We start from the raw sequence: 13,261 nt of genomic DNA, 5'->3' as shown, positions 1-13,261 counted from the left end.
CCCAACTCTGAACTAACATTGTCATTTATCTCTTACATGAAATGCAGAAGCCAACATATGATTGAGTAGCTTTAATTTCTGGATTGTATTATTATCACGTGTTGCTTACAGAACATTTGTTGATGATCTTTAAGGAACCTTGTTGTAATTGGCAATCCTGCTTTTATTGTGTGTAGGGGGGTTCTGAAAGAATCAAGACTGAGCAGTTTCAAGAACAACTGTGTTTTTTTGGTGTGTGTTCTTTGCAGGAATACATGGTTTATAGGAAACACACCTACATGAGATTGGATGGCTCTTCAAAGATTTCTGAACGAAGGGACATGGTAGCAGATTTTCAGAACAGGTAATATGTTTTGCAGGATGTGTTTGTGCTAAAATGCATGTACCTGGGAAACTGGTGTAAGATGTAATGGAAATAAATGAAATCTGCACTTATCTTTCCTTATATCAAATTGACCTCATTTATCTGAAACAGTTTCTTGGTGGTTTGCTGACCACAATAGCCACCTCTTGTACTTCTTGCCAATCCAAATAAGCTGTTGCTTAGAAAGAAGCTCAGTAGAAAAGCAGCAAATGTCCAATGGTTATTAAATGCTATGACAATTGGCACTGTAAAGATGAGATTGAAAATCTTACATATGCTAGAGTATTGAAAGTGACCTAGTTTTCTGCAAAACAAAGCATTTAACCATATTTTACTAAGAAACCTTAAACTAGTATACAAAAGATAAGATGTGGGTTTTATTAGGTAGAAAGGAAGGGTAACTCTCCTCATTTCATTCATTTGGTTCAGTAAACCAGAATGGATCCTGACAATTTTAATTAGCGAATCAGGGCACATTACTTAAAATGATTGAGTTTATGGTTATTAAATTTTCTTTTAATCATAAGATATGGCTTGATGTCATTTTGGTACGGTAGTTCACAGTGAGGTTATCCTTCCTGTGTGTTGATGTGAGCTTGTAAGAAGGTCACTTTCCTATTTCAGTGGAGTTAGGTTCATAGATAGATGTTTATTGCAGGGTGAAAGCAACATTCTAGACTTGAGAAAATTCTTTGTTAGCGGTCCCAAAATATCATAGCTGAAGATAGGAGTCAAGGCCTTTCAGGTCACTGGTTCACAAGGCTCACGGCCCTGAAGGACTGTGTTGCAATGATGAGTCTTCTAGTGAACTTGAACATGCACAGAAGTGAGAGGATCATGTAGTACCTTTCTTTCTGCCTGTTTCCAGGTGTCAGAAACAAGTTCCTTGCAGATTATGATGTCCTCCTGGTATCCTGACACTTCCTTCTGTTGTAAGGTCCTTTAACCAAAAGAAGTGAAAAAAATGGTTTTATTAATGAACAGAATTTGCTTTTAATAACAAATAAAACCACTGAAGAAAAATAATAATTTCAGGAGGAAATCCCTTTGAAATGTAGGTCAGCCAGTCTAAACAAGAATTCCTATAAAAATGTTAGTTGAGTTCCTTTTATACATGATTTACTTATGAGAAATATTTCCAGGGAAAAAAGCATGACTGAGACTAAACTATTCTGCAGGATATCCTTGCAAGGTGCAGAAAATATATAGCTATGGGGTGATAACTTGATCACGTAGTCTGTGGCTCTGTCTGCTTTCCTTCCCATATGGCATATCCAGAAGCATTTCACAGCTGGATAACTGTCTATTCACACATCCCACTGTTGTTACAAGAGAGCAGATTACCTGGCCAAGGATTACCTTCAGAGCAAACAGGCACTTGTTGACTCCTTTGGCTTTGTTACCAGCAGGATAAAGTCCAAAGATTGACAGCTTGGTTTTAGTTCCTTCTTGTTCATTCAGCAAGAATTTCTGGTACTTTACTGATTTTACATTTGCCAAGTTGTTCAGTAGTACCAAAAGGATGTGGCATTCCAGACTGTCTTCTCTTAAGCAGAGAAGGACAATGTGTCAATGTCTTTGGAGTCCTTACTAGTGTACTGTCTGCTTTGTGTGTGTCAGCCTGCTCATAGATCCATAAGGTGTCCACTTCTAAATACTCCTGACCCTGCAAATACACCAGTGCAGTTCAGAACCTTAGCAGAAACTTTGATTTTGCTGTTAGCACTTGAGTTTTCATCAGTACTTGGTCATGCTACATATAGGCTTGTCTCCTTGTTTGTTCTCTTCAAAGCACCAAATTTAGAACAAAACATGCATCTACACAGTTTTGACTTTTATTTTTATCAGCTGAGTATCATTAAGACAAGATTTCTTTAACATCGGGTCAGTTCTGTGAAACAATAGATTGTTCTTTGTCTATATGAAATCTTAATTTCCAGTGTGGACAAGATAAACAGGCCCTGGTTTGTTCTGATACAGATTAATAAACTGCTATTGTGAATTGAATGTTTACATGTTCAGACAGTCCTCTTTTGTAGATTACCTTCTTTCACTCTTTCATAGTGTTTATTTTCCTTGACTGTGAATGAGCGGCACAAAGTGTTCTGAACTGTTTGAGTAAAAGAAATAGCCCTGATCGCTTCATATGGGTAAAAAAATTGCATCTGTGATTATTCCTTGTTCATGCACAAAATAAGGGTTTAATCTCTTTCCTTTACAGGAATGATATTTTTGTGTTCCTGTTAAGTACAAGAGCTGGTGGCTTGGGCATTAACCTTACAGCTGCAGATACGGTAGGTGAAATTTGCTATTTATGTGGGAAAATCGGTCATTCTGTGTGAAAGTTGGCACTCTGTTGCCCATACTGATCAATATTTTCAGTACTGCCCTTCACATTGTGAAATTGCATAGCCTGTTTACTTTTTTATTTGCAATGTAATATTATCTTGATGATAAAGTTGTAGAATAATGGACATTTGGGTACAGAGATTTTGGTTATAGTTGGAAATTTATTCCCGCTGCACACATATTTCAGTACCAGATTCCAGAAAGGAGTTGGATTACTTAAGGGGTTTACAGGTGCAAATGACACTTAGATGGAACAGCATTCACTGTATGAATGACCCTTTGCTCCTAAGGTTCAGTTCCAAAGGAACCAATGGAATAGTTACTCTTTCTTCTGTGCCCATAAGAATGAAACAATGCCTATAAAAGTAGGAAACCATTTGTAGTTGAGCATCAGCTACTCTGGAAGGATAAATTTCTTCCTCTGAGGTGTAAAGACAAGATTGATTTAGGTGAATTGCAAGGATTTGCACTCTGGAGCAGCTGCCACTAATCACTAGGGAGGGAATACTGATGAACCATTCATCTTTTCATTAACAGCTATTCTTGTGCTTCTGACCTGCACCTGGTGTGCTTGCAGATTTGACCTCAAGTCTTTAGCTACACAAACCCAAAGATCTCTGAATCAAAAAAAAAAATCTTGCTGGGAGTTGCAAGAAATCAGATGAAAACAAGTATCCATAGGATTTTCAGGGTTTAAAAGAAGAAATAAACAGATGGAAGCTCAGGCAGGGTCCTTGCATGAGCACTTTTAGGTCTGTGTTTTTCTGTGTAACTTTAACACTTTACTTGGCTGTCTAAATTTTTTTAACATGCTTTTAGTTTCTGTGCTTATTGTGCATAATGTCATATTAGAGTGATAGTGCAATATGGATTTAATGTGGCATTTCAGTTTTTGTAGTCCAAGTACTAGAAATGTTAAACTTTATCTAGGTTTTGAATAAAAATCGGAGTATTACTTTTTGCATGAAATTCTGATATGACAGTAAGTAACACTAAAATGTGTCCATGATGTGCTTAGTCTATAATTGATTGCACAACAGTGATATAATGGGATAACAAACTTGGGAATTTTGTGCCTCCCAGTCAGGTCTGTTTAAGAAGATACTAAAGATGTTCTGTGGAAGTTGAAACATTCACAGTGCCAGTTAGTTTGAATTCACCTGAAATGCAATGGAAGAGACTTCATAGGACTGGGCAAGGCTAATTCAACACAGCCGACAGTGGGGCTGTAATTCTGTGAAACATAATTGAACTTTTTTTGTTATCAGTATATTGGATTTCTGTTTGTTTAATCACCAGGTGCTCTAAACATGTTTTCATTTAATCCTTGCAGGTAATTTTCTATGACAGCGATTGGAACCCAACAGTAGACCAGCAAGCCATGGACCGGGCCCACAGGCTGGGTCAGACCAAACAAGTCACCGTGTACCGCTTGATTTGTAAAGGCACCATTGAGGAACGCATCCTACAGCGGGCAAAGGAAAAGAGTGAGGTAGGAATAAGGAGCTCACCTGGAACAAGAAGTTACAGGAATGGTATCATAATGCACATATCAATCAATATGAGTAAAGAGAAGAAAAAGTGTCTGCAGGGAGACAGAAGAGAAGGCAAAAGGAAGTGTCTTTGTTCAAATATGTGTCTAACACAGCAGCAGTCCAGTGACATTATATGAACTGGAAAGAAGTTAATTGTTTACAGTAAGACTTCATGAAAGCTATTTCTTATGTTGCAGTGAAACTACTCAGGCTTCTTTAAGACTAGGGCTTCTGTCTTTGCTGTGTCAGAGTTACTGATTCCTCTTGTGTTACACAACAGCAGATTTTTTTTAAAAGACATTTGGAAGGTAATCAAGTGGAAATTATTTGAGGTGTGAGGGTTGCCAGAAAAGCTCAATGTCCTTTAGCATCAAGCAGTAAGTGTACTAGGAACTTTAAACCTCGGGATACTTTATTGGCAAGAAAATAAGTAAGGAGATTAATGTTTTTTTGGTAGCAGTAGGTACACTATATACAACATTCAAATGTTTTGTGTACTTGGAGTTTCTTCTGGCTTTTGTCTTACTTGGATGCTGCTCAAGATGTTGCAGCAACTGAATGCATTCACATTTCCCTTGTTGAAACCATTTTTTTTGAGATACTGCACTAGAGTTACCTGAAGTCAGCCTGAAAATTAAGTGTAGTCTTCTGCTGGTGATCCAAATCATTGAAATTGTCTTATGTTAAAACTTGTTCTCTTCTGTTAAGTTACAACTCTTCTAAGTTGGGTTTTTTAAAATGCAGTTGTAGTAACAAGAGGCTGAGTGAATTGCTTAAACTGCAACACTGTCTCATGATGGAGATACGGTTTTCAGTTAAGGAGACTAAAAACGTTGCACGCTTTAAGAAGTGATCTTCATGATCCTCTGTGCAGTTACTTGAAAATTTGAATGGGTAAATGATACTTGAGAGGGCTTTTGCTGTATTTTTGTTTTGTTTTATTCAGCAGTGTATTACTTAATACTATTATAATTTGTAGTTTGTTACATAGTACTTCAGAAAAAAATGTAGCTTTCTATAAGGGATGGTAATTTTCTGCTATCTCAGTTGCTTCTTGTATTTCATACTCTGAAATACTTTGGTATGATAGAGAAATTGGTTAAGTCTGACTTAGATGTACTTGCATGATTTTTGCAGCTGGCTTTCAGTGGTGGGTAATGAGAAATGTTTCATGGCTGCTTTGACTAATTTTTGCTTTTCTTCACTTGTTTCTTTCCTTCTAGATTCAACGAATGGTAATTTCAGGTGGCAATTTCAAACCTGACACCTTGAAGCCAAAAGAGGTGGTCAGCCTTCTGCTGGATGATGAGGAACTAGAAAAGAAATGTATGTGAAATTGGTGTTTCAGCAATATCCCCGTTTTCACTTCATTACCTTATGAAATCTTTGTTTTTATCTCTACAAACACATGTATTGCTGATAAGAACTTCTGTTTCCTGTCTCTTTGTATTGCCAACTCTTGTTAGTACAAGCTGGTTTGATATCACTGCTGAGCTGAATGAAGTTGTGCAAAATGAGACATGATGATGTGATTAAGTTTTTATTGGCACGCACTCAGGATCATTACATTGTTCCTGAATGACAGAGCTTTGACAAGAACTATGTAGGTCATGACAAGAAAAGTATTAGTAAAAGTGCTGTATTTCATCATCTTTTTGAAGTTAGAGAGGCATACTCTTTCATGTTGCTTGAAAGAAGAATTTCCGTGTAAGACTTTCTAGTGACTTGGAAACAAATAGTTTTAATAGAGTAATGCTTTCAGTGTGTTTTAGTTTCAGTACAACTGAGTTTTCTTCACAGTTCTGTTAGAATTAGAACTTCTTGTAAGATTCATAAAAGAATAGGAAATATCTTTCCAATGGTGACAGTTTTGTGTTTCTTTTCCAACAGTGCGTCAGCGTCAAGAAGAGAAGCGACAGCAAGAGGAAACAAATCGTGTGAAGGAACGTAAACGTAAAAGGGAAAAATATGCTGAGAAGGTACTTGGATACAGAGAAGTTGCCTGTGTTAGTGACAGAGCCAGAAGAGCTTCAGAATCACTTAGGGAATGTGGAAACATTTTATGCCAAGGCAGCCTTAATGATTTAACCTTCTTGCCTTTGCTGTTGAAAATCAGTCTGTGGCAGTTCCTTACACAGAAGAGGGATGTTACAAAATAAGTAATGCACAGTGACCTGTATTTTAGTCATTAGCAGCTTCAAAAACAGGGAAGTACTGCCTATCCAAACAAACCTGATAATCAACTGATCATTAAATTGGTGACTTTATCAAGGTTTTGTTCTGCAAGGACAAAAGAGAAATATAAAGGAAATACCAAACACAGATAAAACCCATATAGGTATGAGGCTTCTGTGAAACTAGGGAAGATCAGTTTGTTTAAAAAGCATCATTAAAATCAGTTTATGAGGATTCTGAGGTTTTAAGACAGGGAGGCTTTGTGTTAATTAATTGGAATTTTGTGTAATGGTAAAGAATTTCAAGTTCACTCCAAAAGGTACAAGAAATCAAAGTAATTTTGTAAGAGTAATACTTCATCATTCCAGCTATTTTATGAAGAAAAACAAATAAAACCCTTCTGAAATCTAAAGAAGGAGCATTTAAGGGATCTGTTACCATATCCTTTAGAAACTTGTTTTGAGAAATTCTTCATTTGGCATTCCTTAACTTAAAATACTGCAGTAGACTTTGTGATTTTGGGTTGCTTGTTCCAATACTTCTGTTTTATTGCCTTTTCATTCCTGGTATTACTTCATTTATTTCAGAAGAAGAAGGAAGATGAATTGGATGGGAAGAGAAAGAAAGAGAACATGAACCTTGTGATCCCATTTGTTCCCTCAGCTGATAACTCCAACCTGTCTGCTGATGGGGATGACTCTTTCATTAGTGTAGACTCTGCCATGCCCAGTCCTTTCAGTGAGGTAAGACTCATTGCTGCTTTAACCCACATACTGTTTCAGCTGTGGCCCTACATCTAGTAGGATTCTTGCTGTCTGTTACTTTAGCTCTTGTAGAGCTTTGAGTATGTGGGGAAGTGACATGTCTTAAAGGTGAGCCATGCAAGTGAAAATAGTTTACTGAAAGTGCAACAGCTGCTAATAAGCTGCCTTACAGCTCCTCATGTTACTTGACATTCCATTATTCCTCTCTTCCTTCACTCTCTGCCTCCCTTTTCTTACAGTGAATTTATGCCCTGACTTCCCTCCCTTCCAGTCCATGAAATTTTTCCACTCTTACCTGGAGTCCCACTTACTTTCTTCCTATTTTCTTGTCCCTTTTTCCTGTCTTTCTCATGCTCACATTTATAGCCATCTGCCCTCTCCCATACCAATATCTTCCCTAGCAAGAACACTGCTCCTGAGCCAAACAGTATCCCTCAAATAGCTCCTTGACTTTCAGTATCTTTGTAAGTACCGTACCCTCACTAGCCTCATCTGTCTCCATCTCTGCTTCCTTGCTTGCATCAGGTTCTGAATTATTGTGTTTTTTCTCCTCTGGAATTTAAATTAAAAATTCTCAGTGGCACACAGCTTCTTTTCCTTATCTGTGTGTGAAGAATTGCAAATTGGTTTTAGCAACAAATGTATTTTGTTCTGTGCCATGTCAATTAAGGTTTTCATATTGTACCATTCCTTTATTGATCAAGATTTTTATTAGCAGTAGTAGTGGGTTAAGAATCCTATTTTGTCTTTTGCAGTTGCAAATGCACTTAAATCTCTGTGAGCTCATTAGTCTTTTGCTTCATAACTTAACATGTATTTTCATGAATTGAAATTAAATAGCGAGTGGAGATCATTCCTGCTGCTCTGCATGTAAATAAAGTGTGGTGTGATCAGGCAGATGAGGTATCATGCTCAGGCTGCTATTGTAGAGAAAATGGGAAAGAACAAGTACCAATTACTTGTGATTGTATAGGTTTTGAATATCTTACTATTTTTGTACCCTTTCCTAACCTGAGAAGCTAATGGCTTTGTTCTCCATCACATTTAGATATCCATCAGCAGTGAATTACATATGGGCTCTATCCCTCCTGATGAGAGCAGTAATGATATGCTTGTGATTGTGGATGATCCAGCTTCTTCAGCACCTCAGTCAAGGGCAACAAACTCTCCTGCTTCCATTACTGGCTCGGTTTCAGACACCGTGAATGGTCAGTACTCTTGCCTTGATTTATTATTAACATTTATTAAACCTCAACCTTGCATGGTTAAGTGATAGGTTTTCTGCATTTTACCCAGGATATATGAATGGTTGGCAAGATTTGGGGGGACAGTAATTGCCTTTTCATTGCAAAGTTACTTCTGATTTGATAGGAAATCTGTTTATAGTCATTCACCACACTTACCTCTTTTCTGTGTTAGTTACTTCAAAACTTTGCTTCAATGTTATGGAGGGCTCTCCTTCCCGTAAGCTTGCTACCAAATTACAGACAACCACAGAACTATTAATCTCTAAGCTTTTCCTTTAATTTGGTGTTGAGTTAATAATTAGTTCTCTATCTCCAGTGGGTGGTTGGAGCAAATTTTTTCAAGTGCATTGTAATTTTAAATAATGTCAAGTGGTTTTAATTACTGTAGTTTTCCACAGTGAAATAAGTAGAATCATAGTTCTTGACGAGTTTCTTCAGAGATAGTAGATGGAAAATAACTGCATCTCCATCTTCAAATAAGAAAATGCATCATCCTGAAGTAGAATCCTCCACCTCTTTGTGGGTTCCATTCATAATAATACAAGTAGTTGCAGTTAATAAGAAACTGTTGCTGAAGAGTGAAGTTCTGTACATAATTTCTTTTCATGAGACTGCTGCTTGCTAACAGTGTTCCTGTTACTGTAAATGCCACATAGGAGCAGTATTAATGTAACTGGTTGGCAGCTTTGATGCTGGACTCACTTGTGAGGCACAGGAAACACTGCACGAGTCCCTGTTTTAACATTCTTTCCTTGTTCAGGCGTTTCAATGCAAGATTCATCTCTCGCTGCCAGAGGCCAGTCAAGTCGAAGCCGGGGTCGTCCCAAGAGCGGCTCCAAAGGTGGCACTGGGAAAGGCAGGAGTCGGAAGTCGATAGCGGGGAGCGCAGCGGCGATGGCAGGGGCCAAGGCCGGGGCAGCGGCGGCCTCTGCGGCGGCGTACGCAGCCTACGGGTACAACGTCTCCAAAGGTACGTGGGGCAGGGCACGCACCCGGCTGCCCACAGCACAGCCAACGTGAGCTTGCGTGATGGCTGCTTGCAGCCTGTCAGGAGATGGGTTCAAAGTGTTGTGTTGTCGGTCTTGTCCATTGTATTCTGAGATCCAGGCAGTACAAAGTGTGACATGGTGACAGGATAGCCAGTTTTACCTCAGATGACCTTGAGTTGTGACTGCCCTTTGAATTATCTCATACCAAATGTTTTTCCTCCTGGTGTTTTTTTTTTTGTTGGTTGTGCGTGGATACTAAATGCAAAAAGCAAGCAGAGAACAGAGCCTGTGTGAAACTAAGTCACATGGGCTTCTCAGTCTGGCCTGAGAAGGCATAAGAAAGAATCCAGTCAGTCCTTGGTAAAGGACAACAATCTTTGCAGGTGGTGTTTAGGAAAACAGTCAAGGGGTGTTAACTTAACCAATGATGGTGATGTGTTGCTTTAATGACTAATGAGAGTTTTACCTCTTGGACCTTCTCAAACATGTGTATAAAAGAAGATTAAGAATAATAAACTTTTGCTTTCTTGGACAATGCAGCTAAGAGAGTCATGTCATACTGCTTTGCTGTTCCTAACACAGTGCGACAGTTGTGAGGATTTTTTTATGTGTCGTTCAGACAGATCAGATAGAGTTGTTTATGCTATGGCTGTGCCTGTGGTTTTCCTGCATTGCATCATGTTTGAAGTTACAGTATCACATTCCAAAACCTGCTAAACTGATGGTGGTTGAGCTGCACCTTCACACCACCTGAAGATAGCCAAGGGTATAATTGTAAGATGTTTTGTATCTTAGAGAAATCCCTCTTGATTAAACTGTCATAAGTAATGAATACAGACTTAGGACTGATTGTTAATACATTGTCTGCTGTTGAAGAACCACAAGTTCTAATAATATGCTCATGTAGAATTTGGTTCTCTTTTCTATTGCTAGGCATGTCTGCAAGTAGCCCTCTACAAACAGCAATCCTTCGACCTTCCGGACTTGCAGATTTTGGACCTTCAAGCGCCTCTTCTCCTTTGAGCTCCCCTTTGAGCAAAGGAAACAGTGTTTGTGGGACCCCCAAAAGTTTAAATCTGACCAGCAGTCTCATATCAGAAACTTCAATTCGGAAGCAAAGCAAAGGTGCCCACACCTCAGGTGGTCGGTAGTATATTGAACCCCCAAAGCTTGTCTGAACTGTGTTGGCTTTCAGAGTAGACCACCCTGCCAGTCGAAGGCATGCTAACAATGCCTTGCTGCTGTCCAGCACATGTGTGGAAAGAAAATCAAAGCACAATGGGAGTGGGTGGTATATGTGAGCACTTTGATTATGTGTATTCCAAAAAACTATCTTTGCAGACACTGCAAGAAGGAGGGAAGGGAGTCTGGGGTAAGAAAGCATCCAACTACTCCATGCAATATCCTGCAGCTGTGTATGCTTGAAGTCACACCAGTATACTTCCTCTCTTATAGCCTGAGTTGGAACCCAGCATTAATTTTGTTCTGTGAAATCAGTATCTGAACCCCAGGAGAATCCTGTAGAGTCACAAGACATTTCTGTCCTGGCAGCTGGTCAATGAACATGCAGGAGTAATTGGGGGCTATGCTGAAGATGCTGTGTGATAAAAAAAATTCTTGGATTCTTCTGGTGTGGGTCTCTGGGTTCTTTAAAGACTTGAAATTCAAAGGAAGGTGTCTCAGGTGGTTTCCAGGGAGTGGACTCTTTACAGCATCATTGGTCAGGAAGCTGTTCAGAGCTGCAGAATACAGGGAGCGCTGTCAGGCCTCATGAGAGCAGCAGCACAGCCTCTGCTTCACGCAGTGGAAGAAACCACAGGCTAGTGATTGGTTTGCATTTCAGAGTTCTCATCAGCATGAACACTTACCGTGTTCAGAATGATTTCTCTCATTTTTGTGGTGCGCAGAATTCTTAAAAGCTTAGAAACAAAATAATGCTCTATTTGTACAAATCTGGAGAAGGAGGAAAACTGAAGTGCTGAGGAGGCATTTGTGCTGCTTCTCTCACCATGCCATAGCAGAGCATGGATCTGCAGCTTACAGTGCTGTGAGAGGAGCAATGAAAAACAATCCTGAGAGAGAACTGTGCCATTCCCCCTTCCAGCCAAATCCTGGGGAAAAAATTGTCTCATATCCCAGCCATCCCATTGACTGTTCTTGCAATGTGTTTTCCCTTCATCTTTGTGATCATCACACATACTGGCGTGGTTGAGTTCACTGCAGTGTGCGGGCAGTAGCCGTGTCCCACGAGGCTGGTAGAAGGCAGTGCTGCCAGCACCCATCCATGTTCTTGTTCCCTGGTTGCTCCTTCCCCGTTCTTGATGCACAAACCCTGTCCGTAGCCCCTTGCTTTGCTGTAAGCGTTGTCTGCATTGCACTGAGATTTAGGTGTGGGACAGTTGTTCTGTCTCACACATTGAATTAAGAGGCTGTTCTGCCGGGGCACTTTCATCCCTTGAGAGAAGCAAGTTGAGTTGCAGGTCTGGGCTGTGACAGTGGAAGATGATTTCTTTTTTTATTATTATAATTTTTTTCTGACCCCAAATCCTTTGCCTGGCGTCCTACAGTGTAGAGCGAGTGCTTCCTGTTGGTTCTGCCTCTAATTTGCACACCTGAAAATAGCAGAACTGAGCTTAGTTAGATTGATTTTTGAACAGATTTGCAGGGGATAATTGAGGGGGAGGTGATGTTTAATTAACTCACGAAGACTTCCCCCATCCCCTTCTATTCACATGTATATATGATATTTAGAGGGAATCAGACAAATGCCAAGCCTTTTTTTCTCTTTGAATGTGCTGTCTATTTTTGTAACTGAACTTGTACATATGTATAAAGAGAGACACATCTTTCTTTTACTAACTGGAGGAGAAAATCTTAAATAAAATGGAGTGAGATAATTTTATGTAAATCAGTGTCTTTGTGGTTTTTATGCATGTAGCTGTATGAATGAGAGGATTAGGGAAGAGAGAGCATGGAGGGGTGTGCATCTGGAAGTGCTTCTGGAGACAAACGCTGCTCAATGTAAAGCTCTAGAGTGTCTGTGCTCTGCCAAGTATCATGTTTGTAACCTTCTTCAGTTACAACTGTACCCTTACCCATGTCTGTATTCACTGATTACCTCATAATCTATTTTGGAGTAAGTGTGCAGAAGGTCGCAAGAAAACAGAAACTACTAAAATATATGTAATTTCACAGAACCTGAACTTCAGTGGTTGAATTCAATACAGTTGATTGTTGGGAAATCATTCTCTTATAGCTATTTCTTGCTTTTTTCCTTTTTTTTCTTTCCAGTGGGAGTTAAAAGGACTTTTTTATGCACAGTCTTGATCTCCAAACTGCTAGACAGTTGCATTAATTTATAGTCCAAAGTGGAGAGAAAAAATAAAAATTAGAAAAGCTTGCAAAAATATAATATGTACTGTCACATCCTATACTTTTGGAAGGTTAAATTACTGATATTTAAAACACTGAGAAATATAAAAAATGTGTATTTGAGAGTATAAATATATTTAGAATGTACTTATAAAATAAATTATTGCATATATTTAACATAACGTAAATAAAAATACTTAAAATCATTTAATCTTCAAGAGAAACACCAAATGACATCACAAGTTGTGGCAAAAGCGGTGGCAGTCCATCTGCTTGCACAGTTTGTGTCAGGCCGAGAAGTTCAGGAAGATCTAACATATTTGTAAAATAAATGAACTGCTAGATCACGTTCAGTCACATTTCTGTAAGACATTAAAGGTCAACATTCTTGGTATTATGCATCATAGGAGAAAAGATTCTGTGATAGTAATCAAGGAATTGGGAAAAAAGTCATGTGATGGCTGTC

General features: G+C 38.9%; 1 protein-coding gene across 3 annotated transcripts in view; it reads left to right on the top strand.

The window, feature by feature from the left end:
• The window catches only part of INO80 (INO80 complex ATPase subunit), a 64,897-nt gene extending 52,533 nt beyond the window's left edge, over positions 1–12,364 (top strand). For all 3 annotated transcript variants that reach the window (XM_005522479.3, XM_088057674.1, XM_014252108.2), the window contains 9 exons: positions 249–343; positions 2,586–2,658; positions 4,047–4,205; positions 5,472–5,574; positions 6,139–6,227; positions 7,011–7,166; positions 8,236–8,395; positions 9,195–9,404; positions 10,357–12,364. In XM_005522479.3, the coding sequence (XP_005522536.2) occupies positions 249–343; positions 2,586–2,658; positions 4,047–4,205; positions 5,472–5,574; positions 6,139–6,227; positions 7,011–7,166; positions 8,236–8,395; positions 9,195–9,404; positions 10,357–10,574 (1,263 nt within the window). In that variant the 3' untranslated portion in view covers positions 10,575–12,364. The remainder of the gene's footprint in view (positions 1–248; positions 344–2,585; positions 2,659–4,046; positions 4,206–5,471; positions 5,575–6,138; positions 6,228–7,010; positions 7,167–8,235; positions 8,396–9,194; positions 9,405–10,356) is intronic.
• The last annotated feature ends 897 nt before the right edge of the window (positions 12,365–13,261 follow it).

The sequence above is a fragment of the Pseudopodoces humilis genome, chromosome 7 (assembly GCF_049639895.1).
Source record: "Pseudopodoces humilis isolate 2021_Gansu_Grassland_sample_001 chromosome 7, ASM4963989v1, whole genome shotgun sequence".
In the NCBI taxonomy this organism is placed as follows: domain Eukaryota; kingdom Metazoa; phylum Chordata; class Aves; order Passeriformes; family Paridae; genus Pseudopodoces; species Pseudopodoces humilis.
The sequence above is the reverse complement of the archived record's forward strand: the minus strand, read 5'-3'. Positions and strand labels throughout refer to the sequence as shown.